The sequence below is a fragment of the Jaculus jaculus genome, chromosome X (genome assembly GCF_020740685.1).
Source record: "Jaculus jaculus isolate mJacJac1 chromosome X, mJacJac1.mat.Y.cur, whole genome shotgun sequence".
NCBI classification, from domain to species: domain Eukaryota; kingdom Metazoa; phylum Chordata; class Mammalia; order Rodentia; family Dipodidae; genus Jaculus; species Jaculus jaculus.
Window position 1 is genome coordinate 11,624,672 of NC_059125.1, and position 15,028 is coordinate 11,639,699.

At 41.2% G+C, this 15,028-nt stretch overlaps 1 protein-coding gene across 4 annotated transcripts in view; it reads right to left on the bottom strand.

The window, feature by feature from the left end:
• Ofd1 (OFD1 centriole and centriolar satellite protein) overlaps positions 1-15,028 on the bottom strand; it is a 51,870-nt gene that overhangs the window by 13,189 nt on the left and 23,653 nt on the right. For all 4 annotated transcript variants that reach the window (XM_045140773.1, XM_045140774.1, XM_045140772.1 and 1 more), the window contains exons 9-17: positions 13,485-13,591; positions 11,735-11,854; positions 9,820-9,893; positions 8,793-8,884; positions 7,795-7,984; positions 5,879-5,997; positions 4,141-4,252; positions 1,526-2,110; positions 937-1,069 (exon numbers count right to left, since the gene is read on the bottom strand). In XM_045140773.1, coding sequence (XP_044996708.1) covers positions 937-1,069; positions 1,526-2,110; positions 4,141-4,252; positions 5,879-5,997; positions 7,795-7,984; positions 8,793-8,884; positions 9,820-9,893; positions 11,735-11,854; positions 13,485-13,591 — 1,532 coding nt within the window. The remainder of the gene's footprint in view (positions 1-936; positions 1,070-1,525; positions 2,111-4,140; positions 4,253-5,878; positions 5,998-7,794; positions 7,985-8,792; positions 8,885-9,819; positions 9,894-11,734; positions 11,855-13,484; positions 13,592-15,028) is intronic.

Sequence of the window (15,028 nt, forward strand, 5' to 3'; positions counted from 1 at the left end):
TATTGAAAGATTTCCATGCTCTAGGACCATGATAGGCATATGTGGCAGTTTTCAAGTCTGTACAGGAAGAACATCTAAATATCAGGTACTCATCTGGAACCAAGCCCAGGAGTAGGCATTTGTAATCCCCTGCATGCATGGGTAGTCCTGCCTACAAATCACAATCCCAGTGACCCACTGGCCTAGTTCCTTAAAACATGTACTTCTCCTAGGGGTATGGTTCAGTGGTTAAAATCATTTGTGTGTCAGACTGATAACTGGAGCTCTGATGCCCAGAACTTATTTAAAGCCAGACCAAACAGTGCACACATCTGTAATCCCAAGGTGCCTACAACAATGGAAAGAAAGTCAGGAGAATTCCTAAGCTCATGGGCCAGCTAGAATGGTCTTTCCAGCAGCAAACAAAACAAATCCTGTCTCAAGCAAGGAGAAAGATATCCCAAGATTGTCCTCTGCCATCCATACATGCACCATGGTATGTGAGTGACCCTTTCACACATAAATCCACTTCTTACTGCTTCAACAATCATACTCTAGAGCCCACTATTACTTTAGAATTTGTTTTAGTGATATACAAATTAGAACTTTATCTCTTCATATTTAAATGTTAAAACATTCTAAAACATTTTAATGATGTGCACAGTTATTCCAACTTTATAAACGAGCCCAAATTATTTGCTTTGACAAGTTTATACATTTGTCTCTCTTTATGAATCAAATCCATTTGCAGACCTATGAGGATGTTTACTGACAATTTCACATTCTTCCTTCCTCACAATACAAATGACTTTCAAAAACCACAAATGATTTTACAATCTGACTATAAATTTCACACTGCCATATGATCTTTCATATTATTTAAAAAGCTCAAAAGAACAAAGGCCAAGACAGCAGGTAACATGATTCAACAGAAACTGATCATAAAATGGCACTTACCTGGCATTTTGTTCCACAGTGCTAGTGAGGGAAGGGCCAGAAAAACTGTATCTAGTCACGGCAGATGATAGGTGGGCTGTTGTTCTGTCAGGACAAGCACTGGAGGAAGCAAAAACATGCGACCTACCCACACCTAAGGGGCAGAGGCAATCAAGGCAAACATACTGTGAATTGCATGGAGAAGATGCCACCAATGTGGTTTTTAAATAGTTAGAAAATAAATTCTATGTTATCTTGGCAAATTGTCAAGCATGCTGTGTGAGATCTCACACGCCTACATGAAACTGAGGAAGCAATACGGACATGTGCACAGCTAACCAGCAGCAAGGGGTAGGCACTGTTCCTTAAATGCCTCTGTGTGCTAAGGGAGAGCAAGGCCTTAACACCCATAGCAGCCCTGTGACAAGGGAGGACTACCTCTGGCCAACACTGCTGAAGCAGGCTCCCCTAGTTTGACCACCAGATGTGCTGTGGCCACTTCTTGTTGTCCTGGGGCTGTGCTCTTATGCAAGTAAGAGGTACCAAGAGGCCCAGAACCACCCAACTCCAAAGCATCCTGTCACCTTGCCACCTCTTGGCAATGGCTTACCTTCTAGATACATTTCATTATCAAGGCTTCTTCTAGATTTTGAAAGGGACGTGGAGATGTGGTGAACAGAGGAAGAGCTCCAGCGTGGTCGCCAAGCCATGCTGCTCATCAGCACTTTGGATGTGTCACTCTTTTCCTCTTGACACATGCCCACAAGAGCCTTCTCAGAGATAACTCTACCCTCCATAGAAATATGTCTATCCATGGAACTAGATGTGATGTTTTGGAGAGCTCCTAGTGATGGATTGTCTGTTGCTGATGGGCTCATACTGGGGTTCTGGGTAACTCTTTGATGGTAATTTCTGAAAGCCTCTTCTAAGCGTTCAGCCTCTTGCTCTAGCTCTTTTACTTTGGCCTTAGTACTGGCTATAAACTCAAGGTCAGAGTCTGGGGGACTGCCCTCCATCCCCACATTGTCATAACCTGTGATCCCTGACACAACTGCATTAGCCATAACCTTGTTCTGTTCAAGGGGACTGTTTAAGACATTTCCACTGGAATCATCATTGTGAGGCACCATCTTGCCACTCAGGGACTGGAGGGCCAGAGACGACTTTGGGTTGTAGAATACTTCATTCTCTAGGGCTGCAGGTTAGTTACAAAAAGAAAATTGAGAAATGAGGAGAAAAGGCAGTGAATAGAACTAAAATATACTTAAGAATATTCTTGAAAGAAATAAGGACAAACTTGCACATTGAATAGTTTTTAAAGCCATAGCAATACCTATCAACAGTCACCTACATGTCTATCCCTCATAGTGCATAATATAATTTCATAATCTGTTACACATGATTTGAAATCCACAGAACATCTGAAAAGTGAAAATTTATAATTTACTGAGCATAAAGCCTAACCAAACTTGAATTCATTTGGCTGAAAAGCTTGACCTCAGCTAATGAAAGTCCATTTATAACCTTTATTTATCCCAACTAACATGAATAGTCATACACCTGTGACATAATCAGTGTTTCACTATAGGACACAACACCCAGGCCCAAGGGCCAAGATGAAGGAAAGAGGACTTGCATTCACAATAGCACTGCAGGCCAGGAACTCTCACTGCTCCCCTTTAACAGACAGGGAATGGAGGCTTCCTAGGGCTGGCCCACACAGTCAGCAATTCCTAAAGCTGCTAGAATTTCCTAGTGTAAACCCAGCATGTGTGATGCCTCCTCTCTCTATGACACTACCAAACAAGCTTGCAATGGGCCGTGTATGCATGAGAGATGGCCCTAGCTTCACTGATTGTTTTTTACATTACAAGACTGCTACAATTTCAGTGGCGGACTGTCTGGAAAATAAAACCGAAGAATTAGAAAGAGTGGAAATGAGTAGAGATATAAAAACAAAACTAGTTCAGGTCAAAAGAGTGGGGACTGATGAGGAAAGAATACAGATGCAACCTAAAGAAGGCTCCAATCAAGGAAGCATGAGAAACGAGCTGCACTAGTAAGGCATACAGTTTGGGTCTGAAAGCAGCTGAAAAGAATGTATCTAAGCTTCACCCGCCTTCCTGTAAAGTAGGAACTGGCAGATACACATCCACATGAAGGGCACAGTAGCAGTAACTAGTTCTCGTGTGGCTTCCATGTAGCAGCCTGGGACTCATGACACACTCATTCCCTCTTTGTTCACTGTGGCCCAGTGGGTATTATTATTCCCAGTAAAAACAAAGAACATGAGGAAGTCCAAGTGTTAGGTGAAACAACTTCCAAACTGGGGTCCAAAACAAAAATAGCACTCTGATGCTGAAAGCAATGGTCTTTGCACCAAGCTACCCTGCTCCTCTCATGTAGGTATATACTGTAAACATACTGGATATGTGATCAGTCTTATCATCAGAATCACCATAAAACAAAAGGAAAGCCTAAAATGAATGTGGGGACTTCTGTGTCACTACCATACCTATACTGTGTGAGGCACCTGTGAAAGTAAGTCGCTTTAGCTGATGATCCAGCTGGTATTCTTGAGATAGAAAGTTTTATTTCTGAAGCCGAGCATAGTGGCACATGCCTTTAATCCCAGCACTCAGGAGGCTGAGGTAGGATGATTGCTTTAAGTTCAAAGCCACCCTGAGACTACAGAGTGAATTCCAGGACAGCCTGGACTAGAGCAAAACCCTACCTCAAACAAACAAACAAACAAAAAAACAGGGCTGGAAAGATGCCTTAGTGGTTAAGCGCTTGCCTGTGAAGACTAAGGACCCCTGTTCGAGGCTCGGTTCCCCAGGACCCACGTTAGCCAGATGCCCAAGGGGGCCCACGCATCTGGAGTTTGTTTGCAGTGGCTGGAGTCCCTGGCACTCCCATTCTCTCTCTCTCTCTCTCTCTCTCTCTCTCTCTCTCTCTCTCTTTCTCTCTCTCTCTCTCTCCTGCCTCTTTCTCTCTCTGTCTGTTGCACTCAAATAAATAAATAAATAAAAATAAAAATATTTTTAAAAAGAAAGAAAGTTAGTAAAGTTAGTTTTATTTCTGGGATGATATGTATTACTATGGTTTTCCCACAATATAAGAATCACTCAGTGGTCAATAAATTACAACATTATATTTCCACATTATATTTGACACATCGTATTTGGCACGCACACTTATTTATGGGATAGATATGTCTCTTACCTGTCTGAGTTTGTTTGAGTTGCAATTTTAAATCAGTAATTTGAATAGTTAAACTCTTGACAGAAGCAGCATACTCTAATACCTGGGCCTTTAGCTGTGTAGAATGTTTGATCTGAAAAATACAAAGAAAAAGCAATCAATATAAAACAAATCACAGCTTGCTTCAAAAGGACAAACTCTTACTGTGCTTATGTTCTTTTTGCTTTACCAACTCTAAGCAGCTTACACCAGCAATTGATACATTAAAAAAAAAAAAAAAAAACAGCAACAGACTGGACACACAAACAAATTTTTCAGTATCTTTTCATCCATGTCCAAGAGCAGTTACTATAGGACATGCAGGCAGGTTTTTCAGTGGTATGGCCATTGGTAAGCTGCCCCTATTCCCATAAATAGCTCTCACCCATGTTCATGCAAGAAACCTCAGTGGATCACACACAAATAGGAAGGGGATTAGTAGGGAAAAAAGGGGTTTAGCAGGAGTGAGAGGGAGATAAGAGAAGATAATGGGGAAGTAAATATGATCAAAATATATTATATACATATATAAAAATTACCTAAATAAAGTCTTAAAAAGACATGAGACAAAGCAGATACCTGTAAGTCTAAAGGTGAGAATCAAGAAACTTCCAGTGGCTATATCAGACATTCTGATAAGTTAATATCTAGTTCAATTTTATTACTGTTAGGAAGTTAGCATCAGCAGAGAATTTTCTCAGATGAGAAAGGATCCCTTTGCATATTAGAGGTAGTACTTTTCTTAAATGTTTTTGCTCATTTTTTATTTATGAGAACGACAGTGAGAGAAAGAGGCAGATAGATAGAGACAGAGAAAGAAAGAGAGAATGGGCGTGTCAGGGCCTCCAGCCACTGCAAACGAACTCCAGACATGTGCGCCCCCTTGTGCATCTAGCTAACGTGGGTCCTGGGGAATCGAGCCTCGAACTGGGGTCCTCAGGCTTCACAGGCAAGCGATTAACCACTAAGCTATCTCTCCAGCCCTAGATGGTGTACTTTTTGTTACTAACATCAATCTGGGAGCTGGAGAGATGGCTCAGTAGTTGAAGGGGATTGCTTGCAAATCTTGATGGCCCGGGTTCGATTCCCTAGTATTCACATAAAGCCAGATGCATGAAGTGGTGCATGTGTCTGGAGTTCATTTGCAGAGGTAAGAGGACCTGGCGTGTCCATTCTGTCTTTCTCATATTCATTCTCTCTCTCTCCTTGCAAACAAAAATATTTAAAACTGTGCTGGGCCAAAGGCACCACAGTGCTGAGAAGTGACAGAGGAGTGCTCAGCACTGAAACCTCTTTATCACACCTTCCAAGGCTCAGGGTCCATGGCGGAAGAGGTGGCAGAAAGAATGTAAGAGCCAAATGAAGGGTAGGACTGCTTACAATGCAATCTTAGAGATACAAAATGGCCTGGACATTCATGACCTCGCAATGTCTGGCACTACCTACACAAGACCCTCAAAAGAGAAGGAAAAGACGATGACATCAAAATAAAAGAGACTAATTGAGAGGGAGGGGGATATGAGGGAGAGTGCATTTGTGAAGGAGAAATGGGGGAAGGGAGGGAATTATCATGGTTTACTGTCTATAATTATGGAAATGGTCAATTAAAAAAAAGTTTAAAAAAATAAATAAATAAAACTGCTGGGATGACTTGGGCCAGGCTTACATAGCTCCAAGGAGGACTGGCCCAGTCCCTGCAGTCACATGGAACAGTACTCACTTCACTTTGCAGCTGCTTTTGCAGAGCTTCAAACTCCTTATGCTCAAGCGCAATAGCACTTTCTGCCTTCTGTAATTCTTTCTGAAAAACCAAAAGCTCAGGAGGGGGTTTAGCCAAACCTAAGAAGGTGTTTTTGAAAAAAAGAAAAAAAAAGCCTAGTCATTATCAATGTGAAATTTCCTTATTTCATTTCAAAAAGGAGCTGAAGTAATTTTTCCTGGGCTGAAGAGATGGTTCAGCAGTGAAGGTGCTCACTGCAAAGCCTAACAACCCAGATTCAATTCCCTAGTACCCACATACAGCCGGGTGCATACATGTGGAGATCATTTGCAGCAGCTAGAGGCTCTGGCATTCCCACTCTCTGTCTCTCTTCTATCTCTGCTGGCAAATAAATAAATAAAGTATTTAACAGGGGCTGAAATGATGGTTTAGTGGTTAGGACACTCACCAACAAAGCCTAAGTAAGGACCTGGATTTGATTCCCCAGAACCCACAAAAGCCAGATGCACATGGTGGTACATGCATCTAAAGTTTGTTTGCAATGGCTGGAGGCCCTGGCACGCCCAGTCTCTCTCTTTCTCATAAAAATAACATATTTTTTTAAAAAATTTAACAGATGGCAAGAGTTTAAAAAAAATACTTCTCTTTAATTGGCATGTCTATGTGTGTAGTATGTGATGTGATGAGTGCATAGTGTATGTATGTGTTTGTGCACATGTGCATGCCTTGTGTGCACAGGTGGGGAGGCTAGAGGAGAACATCAGTGGACCTCCTCACTCACCCACTTGTCTCATTAAGACAAGTCTTTCACTCAAGCCAAAGCTGCTATTTCCAGTGTGTGTGTGTGTGTGTGTGTGTGTGTGTGTGTGTGTGTGTGTGTGTGTGTATGTATGTGTGTGTATTTCGTTAGCTAGCCCCAGTGATTCTCCAATCTCCACCCCCAGCAGGACTGGGGTTACAGACATACATGGCCACACCCAGCTGTTTATGTTGGTGCTGGAGAATCAAACTTGGGTCATCCCAGGCCCTTCCAAGCCCTCGTGCTTATATTATAAGTACTCTGAACCATGGAGCCATCTCCCTAGCCTCTATTTCCTTTCTTCATACCCACACAATTAATATCCTTTCAATTCTATTACATGGACGAATAGCAACCCTAACATGCAAGCTTCAGAACAAAAGAATTTAATGCATGCTAATTCAGCTTTATTACTCTTGGGGGTTCCCCAAGTAAAATAATTCTTGCAAATCTTCAAATTAACTCAAAAGCCTTTCTCTCTCCTGCACTATGCACAGAAAGCAGAGGGAAAAGTGCTCTCTAGTTGTCTCTGTCAGTACCTGCTCTTTGGTCTCATCACATATGAACAGTGGAAGTCATGCCTGTTAATAAAAGGCACCTTATTCAGAGTAACCATAAGAAACAGGGACATGCATCCTCTTAAGCCAGGGGTTTGGGGAAGGGATGATTCCCAAAAGTGGAGAGAGTGAGTAGACACAGGTGCAGGGCACTGGTTAAAGGCCACCAGCAGGGACTATGTCCTCTCTTGGCTGAGAGGCACATGGATAGGCAGTCCAGGGTCATTCTACCTGGAGGTTGGGGTGGTGCTGAGGTTAACTACAATTCAATCTCCTTTTGTCTCCCTCCAAGTACTTACTGGAGTCCCCTCCAGCCCAACTGAGGCAGCAGCCACAGAGTAGGAGTCCTGATGCTACCCACAGAGGCAGCACTACTTACAAATAGTCCTTACAATGGTAGTGTTAATTATGAATAGAAAGCCAAAAGGAAGTTAATATCAATGTCATGATCTTTAAGATCTTCCCAATGCAAGTGTCCCTTACAGGTCTAAAGCAGTTTTATCTTCCTGACCTAACTAATATGAATTTCAGAAACAAATAGATCAGAAAAAAAGACATACGTTCTAGGAGGCACAAGTTTTCATTCCTACTCTCTTCCAGTTGCTGTTTAAGTAATTTATTTTGTGCCTGAAGCTCCACATTCTCTTCTTTCAGCAGGGAATAATCACTCATTTCTTTCATCTTTTCCTTCAGGAAGTGATTTTGCTTTGTCATTGTCAAAAACTGGGTTTTGACTATCTCCAGCTCCACCTGAAATTGAAAAAGGAAACTTATTCCTGTATAATGACTTCACAGTAAGGCAAAAGTAGAAGACAGAAGGCTGCATTTAATATAGAGTTCAGGTCCTTTGCCACAAGACCCTAACTGGAGTACTGGATGTCATCTTCCGTGCTGAAAGTGGGCCTGTCGAAGTTCAGAGCTTGCATCCATAGACTTCTGTCCTATGAAGTAATGAAGGCTATCACTCCATTTCCCAAATGAAACCAGGACCCCAAAATAACCACACATTATAGAAAGAAAATGTTTCCAAACTATGAATAAGGAAGGTAGAAACATTCTCTAAACTTCTGTGAGCTTTCCTTTTCTTAGTCTAATACACCCCATATTGGATATGAAAGCCTTCAAGGATCTCAAGCCATCATGGTTGCAAAAGTAAACTTCACATACAGAATCTACTTCAGTGATCTGAAGTTTTAGCTCTGTCTTTCATACAGTAAGACCACCACTGAACAGAAGTAAACTAAGAGTGGTATGCGAAAATTTGCCATCTGTCTAATAATATATAGTTAAAGGAATTTCTACCTCGTAGGATGAGACAGGAGAATAGGCTAAGGTAGAATATGTACTGGCATCTGCTATGGGATAGCTCACCCAGCTCCCTCAACCTCTACGCATTGTAGGAGATAACCCCAAATCTACAGTCTGCAGGTCTAAGGTCACAAAACTCGCCTAAAGACACACAGGTATCAAGGGAGGGAGACAGGGTGATATATAAATATCATCTTGCCTAAAGTCACTTTCAAAAAAAATGACAACAAAAAATAGGCTAAATGATTACCTCAGCTTCTTTCATACGATTCACAGATTTACTGATTTCTTCCTTTTTTGAATTAAGAACTGTGAGCTCCTCCTGCAAATGAATAGTTTTTTCTGGAAAAAAAAAAAAAAAAAAGGAGCCCAACAATTAAACACAGTGTTTTCCTACTGAGTACAAAAGCCATTCACTTATCACCACTAACTGAGACCTAATCACCATTACTTCATCATCTAAAATAACAGATATAAGAGTAAAATATTTATTGGGCAAATAAGAAATAAGCTCTGTCATCCAATGGGTGATAGGAAGTTACACTGTCATATATGAGATAAAATTCCTATTACATGTTAACCAGAGTTACTTCATCTGGGAAGGGCCCAGGGCCTAAATGCTGACAAGCCTACTTCCCTAGGACAAGTATCAGTCTGTTCCCCTTCTGTAGTTTTCCATTCCTGTAACACAAGTCCATGAAGAAACCGAATTTACTAACTCTAAATGCACGGTACTAAACCATAGAAGATGTGTCAGTCTCCACAAGACAGTAGCAAAAGGAGCAGCCACACAGTGGGTGTCTGGTCAATATCAAATACCCAGCTCCAATTTACTTCCAAGAATCTGTTTAAATTTCCAAAGTTCACACTTCTACGACTACAATGTAATGCAAAATATGTGAAAACTGAAAAAATTATCCAACTTCCACAGGAAGCATCAAGATCAATATGAAGTAAAGAACTATGAAAGTTGGTCAAGTAGGACATAGAAGGTTAAAAAAAATCCCCTATGTTAGAACTAATGTCTCTTGTGATCAAGAGTAATATTTACAAGATGGCATTAGGTTGCGGCTATTGTAAATATACAAAATGTAAAACGTGATAGTGTCAAAAAAGGTAATAAAAATAAAGGTTTTTTTATTTTATAAAATTAAAAGCAATGTAATTTTGTGGTAAAAAACAAAGTGAAAGTCCTATTTTTTAGAGTACAGAAGAGATCCAACTCAAGAAGCTAAAACTCTACAACAGAACTAAATAATCCAGCCATGCCCCATCACCTTTATTCTTCCTTTCATCGTCCAGCAGTCTATTAGTTCTAGCCATGTAGTCATCCTTTAGTTCAAGCTTATACCTGAGAATCAGAATGACTAAAATGAGGTACTTATAATACTATGGAAAGATCACTCATTGTAGCACAGGACATCTAAGTGTGTAACATGTAGCAGGGCCAAAACTTCAAGACCAGGGATGTAAATTCTGAACATCAAAGATCAGTAAAAACCCAGCCTCCGGCCTGTTAACTGGGCCCTAAAATTCAATCCTTTAAGGAAAAGGGTGTTATCTTGAAGCTACGGTTTCAGTTGGTCTGCACTGGCACATGGAGCACAAAGAAAATGAAGCTAAACTCACCTACCACACAAGATTCCATGTCCCCAATGATAACAAGGCAGTCATTTGTAATCCACTTGTCCATTTCCCCAACCCAAACTAGGGTAAAAACTTTTGCTCTTAGGGCTGAAGTATAGTATTGAAAGCCAACAGCATTATAGCAGATCAGCAATAACAAAAAGCCTATTTCCATAGTCTCACTTATCCTTCCGACTGGTACTAGTCAGAGATGGGAGAAAGGATAGACACAACATCCTGTGTTGAATATCCTCTGAACTCCCACACTTGCCACAGCCATGGGCAAATATTAACAGAGCAGTTGGCATTTGCCATCAAGAAAAGTTGCCATATAGGTAATCTCACTGCATTTGGATACTTGTTCCCTGGTATAGAAAACTTGAGACTATAGAAAAGCTAAAGTCTCTGGGCATGACAATGCACATCAAATATCTCAGAATTTGGGAGCCTGAGGCAGGAGAACCACAAGCTCAAGGTCAGGCTGGGCTGCATAGTAAGATCCTGTCTGAAAAAAGGAGCCAAAGTAATCATAGCTGTCTGTATTTTCCTTATGTCAACTTTTTCCCTCATATTGTTAGTTTTAGCTCATTTCTTTTGAAGGAATACAAAGCACAGGTGTACAATCAAATTCCCTACCCAATAAGTAGAATATGTACAATTGGCTACAAGGTCCCATTATCGTAGTATGAGCATGGGTGGGGGGAGACAACCAAAAATGATTATAATTCCACTGTTAGAGCCAACTGGCTACTCAAGCTGAGCAAGTCAGATGATGCCCTAGGCTGAGCGTGATGACACACACCTTTAACCCCAGCACTTGGGGGCAGAGGTAGAAGGATCACATTAAGTTCTATAGTGAATTCCATCTGGACTACAGTGAGACCTAACCTTAAAAAAAAACAAAAAAACTACAACAGATGATGCCCTAAAAGTGAAAACAAATCAGTGGTCCTCTTAGGCAGAGGAGCTATGAGGAAGAGTAGTGGAATTCTCTACACCATATGCTTTAAAAACTATTCTAACTCAAATGCTCATTAGAAAGGGCTTGTTGAAGAAAATAATTATTTACCTGAACACTACATTTTATAAAAATGTTAACCTGTTGTTTTTTTGTCACATTTACACCAACTTAATCCACTATGCTACATCTGTGGTGGTGCACGCCTTTAATTCTAGCACTTGGGAGGCAGAGGTACAAGGATTACTGTGAGTTCAAGGCAACCCTAAAACTACAGAGTGAATTCTAGGTCAGCTTGGACTAGAACCATGAAACCCCACCTTAAAAGGGGGGTGGAGAGATGGCTTAGCAGTTAAGGCGCTTGCCTGTGAAGCCTAAGGACTCATGTTCAACTCTCCAGATCATATGTAAGCCAGATGCACCAGGTGACACAAGCATGCAAGGTCACACAAGCACACAAGGGGGCGCACATGTCTGGAGTTCGAATGCAGTGGCTAGAGTGGGTCAATTCTCTTCCTCTCTCTCTCACATAAAAAAGGCCACTCTGTTGGGCTGCCATAAATAAATAAATAAATAAATAAATAAATAAAAGAATGTCATGCAATTACTTTAGAAGTTCATTTTTGAGCTTCTGATCATAGTTCTCTTCAATGCTCTGTAGATTCTGCTCCCATCTTCTGAGTGCCTCAGTTGTGCTTTTAATTTTTTCTTCTTGCAGCTTCTTGTTTCTGAAATTAACAAAAACACGTAAAGCAAACAAACTATAATATATGATGTAACAAATTTAAGGGGGAAAAATATGTTTTTAGTGCAACAGACTAAAACTGCTACAAAGTCACTAGCAGGAAGAGAAATGAAGGAACTAGAAATCCTCTCTACATTTTACAAACTGACCTACTTGCAGTGTACCCAACCTACAGAGGAGCTGGCCAGGGGCACCTGGCTTGGGGGAGTGGGAAGGCGTCAAGGCCAAAGTAGTTTCTCATAGAAGGCAACTAACACTTAAAACCTGGCTAATAGCTGGGCACGTGGGAGGCAGAGGCAGAAGGATCACTGCAAGTTCAAATCAGCCTGATCTACATAGTTGAGTTCCAAGCCCACAGGGTTACATAGTGAGACCATTTCAAAAATAGCAAAACACTGGTAACCGACGATAAGTGGACATAATCAAAGTCACAGACAAAAGTTATAAAAGTTAGGTGTCTGTTTCCTCTATAACATTATTTCTAACTGTGGGATCTAATCCACTAGCTCAGATAGGAGAGGAGGGAAATTGCTTTCAGCTCCTAGTAGTACCAGTTCCCCAGCCCAGGTGGATGGTCCCAGGTGCTCTGGAGAGTTCACGGCTCCAAGAACACAGTAAAGGCTCCAGGTATCAGCACCCTCTGCTGGCTCACCTGGAAAAGCATGGAAGAAGCAGCAAACTACACTTAGCCTGAATGCTTAGAGTAGGCATAAAGAGAAGAATCAAATAAACCAAGCCTACACAAGAAGAAATAAAAGTGAAGATAGAGACAGTTTCTTCAACATACTAAGATTCCTGGAGTGTCAATCAGTGTTAATCAACAGCAGATACCAAGATGGAAAGAACATTAGACACAAACTATTAGATGGGTGAGCATGTACCTGAATATCTGGAACCCAGGTTCATATATGAAACTCAGATCTAAATGACTGAAGATAAGGCAGAACACATAATCTGTTCAAGCATTATAAACATCTCCAAATTATTTGTCTAGCTTCATGACAGTCTGATGAGGGTATCTCATTCTAGTTCTCATTCTTTTAAAATATTTATTTATTTGAGAGATACAGGGGGTGGTCAGATAGAGAATGGGTAGGCCAGGGCCTCTAGCCACTGCAAACAAACTCCAGACGCATGCACCACCATGTGCATCTGACTTAAGTGGGTTCTGGGGAATCAAACCTGGGTCTTTCAGCTTCGTAGGCAAGTGCCTTACCTAAGCTATCTCTCCAGCCCATGGCTCTCATGTTTAACATATAGTGTTTCACAAGCCAAACTCAAGTATTTCTATCGCTTAAGTTGTACCATCTAAACAGCCAAGAACTCTATTTGGCAATCTTTTTTTTTTTTTTTTTTTTTTTTAGCAGCTTTTGCTTTGTTTCCCTCTGTTTAGGGATAGGTATCACATCTGTAGCCCAGACTGTCCTGGAGCACTATGCAGTCCAGGCTGCTCTAAAAGTCATGGCAATCCTCCTGCCACAGACTCCTAAGTGCTAGGATTACAGGTATGTACATGCAACTTCTACTTGGCAATTAAGATTAGAATATTTAGACATATACTTAGTACACCTTTGTTTCATTATGACTATCCAAAAGGAGCATGCATTACTTACAATTCAAATGCTTCAATTCTTTCCTTCAGCTCTGCTTCTCTGCCTCTGAGCACATCTATATCTTTTAGCAGAAGCTGTCTTTGAGCATAAGTTTCCTTTGTTTCAATCTGCATAGGAAAATATTCATTTTTAGCAAGTGAGCAAAACAAAATCAAACAGAATAGAATGCAGACATCACTGCCTAAATTCCAGAAACCAATGAAAGTACAGATATTTAAGCAAATAATTTCATCTTTAAGAGATTTCAATTCAAGGTATGATCAAGTCAATTCTAGTGCAAAAAATTTATTCCCTTGCACATACACACAAAAAATTAAGTCTCCCAATGAATAAGCTACATATCCCTATATTCCTGACATCTCCAGACTAGTTCTTTAATATTTTTTATTCCCTTATTTGAATTTTTGATGTTCTGCAACAAGAAAAAAAAGTTACACCTGTATATTCAACAAATTTGAAAGAATAGAATCTGCATGACGATTGGTGGCTGGGAATGTTTCAGTTCATGGGTCTTTCTGACTCAAGATTAGCAATTTCAGATGAACTCCTGAATGAATGGGCCATGCTTCGCTTACTAGTTCACTGAGCAAGAATCCCCTAATGACCTTCCATGTGTTAAACAGAACACTTGGAGCAGAAAATGTTCCTTGTCATTAAGTATCTCAAATTTGGTAGAAGTGAGAGAAACCATCCCACTATGATGTATGGATTTCGTAGCTGGAGTACATAGAGACGGCATGCAGGAGGGCGAGCTGAGGGAGTCACTCAGTGAGTCAGGGAAGCAGCTGAGTCTTTGAAGGTCAGTATAGGTCAGTATAGTCTTATCAGGGACAGAAGTAGACAGGCAAGGTGCATCTAAGGAAGATGATAGTTTTCAGTATCTTTGGGTAATATGAACCAGGTGGGGATCAAGTCAGACACCCATCTTGAAGATGATGTTGTTTAGGTAAACATGATCCAAAATCACAAACATCTGTGCATCTAACATTTATTTTCATAGCTGAAATGGCCCCCATATCCCAGATACGCTGAACACAACAGTAGAGGGGGTCCATTTAGTGCTGGGCATGCGGCCTTACTGAGAAGTGCTGGGCAAGGGCAGACACCAGGGGAACATGTGCCTACTCTGAACAAATGTCTCCCGACAACAGCGGTTCTGGATGCACACTGGACACAGTGCTCCAAGTCAGATGTGGTCTAAGCCATAGACCACGGAAAGGTACAGGCTTTCCTGAAGGAACAGCTCTGCCCAAAACCTCACCAGGCAACTCTGAACACTTACTCTGCCAACTGCCAGCTGTCCTGGCCCTGCCCCCTGGTCACTTTGAAACTTCCATGTAGCCCCCTATCTTGCTCAGCACAGCAGCGTTCATTTGCTCCTCTGGTTCCCTTTGCTCTCCGCTTCCGCAGCAAAGCCTCAACATCTTCAGTTCTACTAGCTGCCTTTCTCAAGTCAAATGAAGTCTGGCAAAAGCTCCATTCCTCAATAATCTCTACCTTCCAATCTTCATAAAAAGGGGTAGAAAGTCAGGTGCTCACAAGTT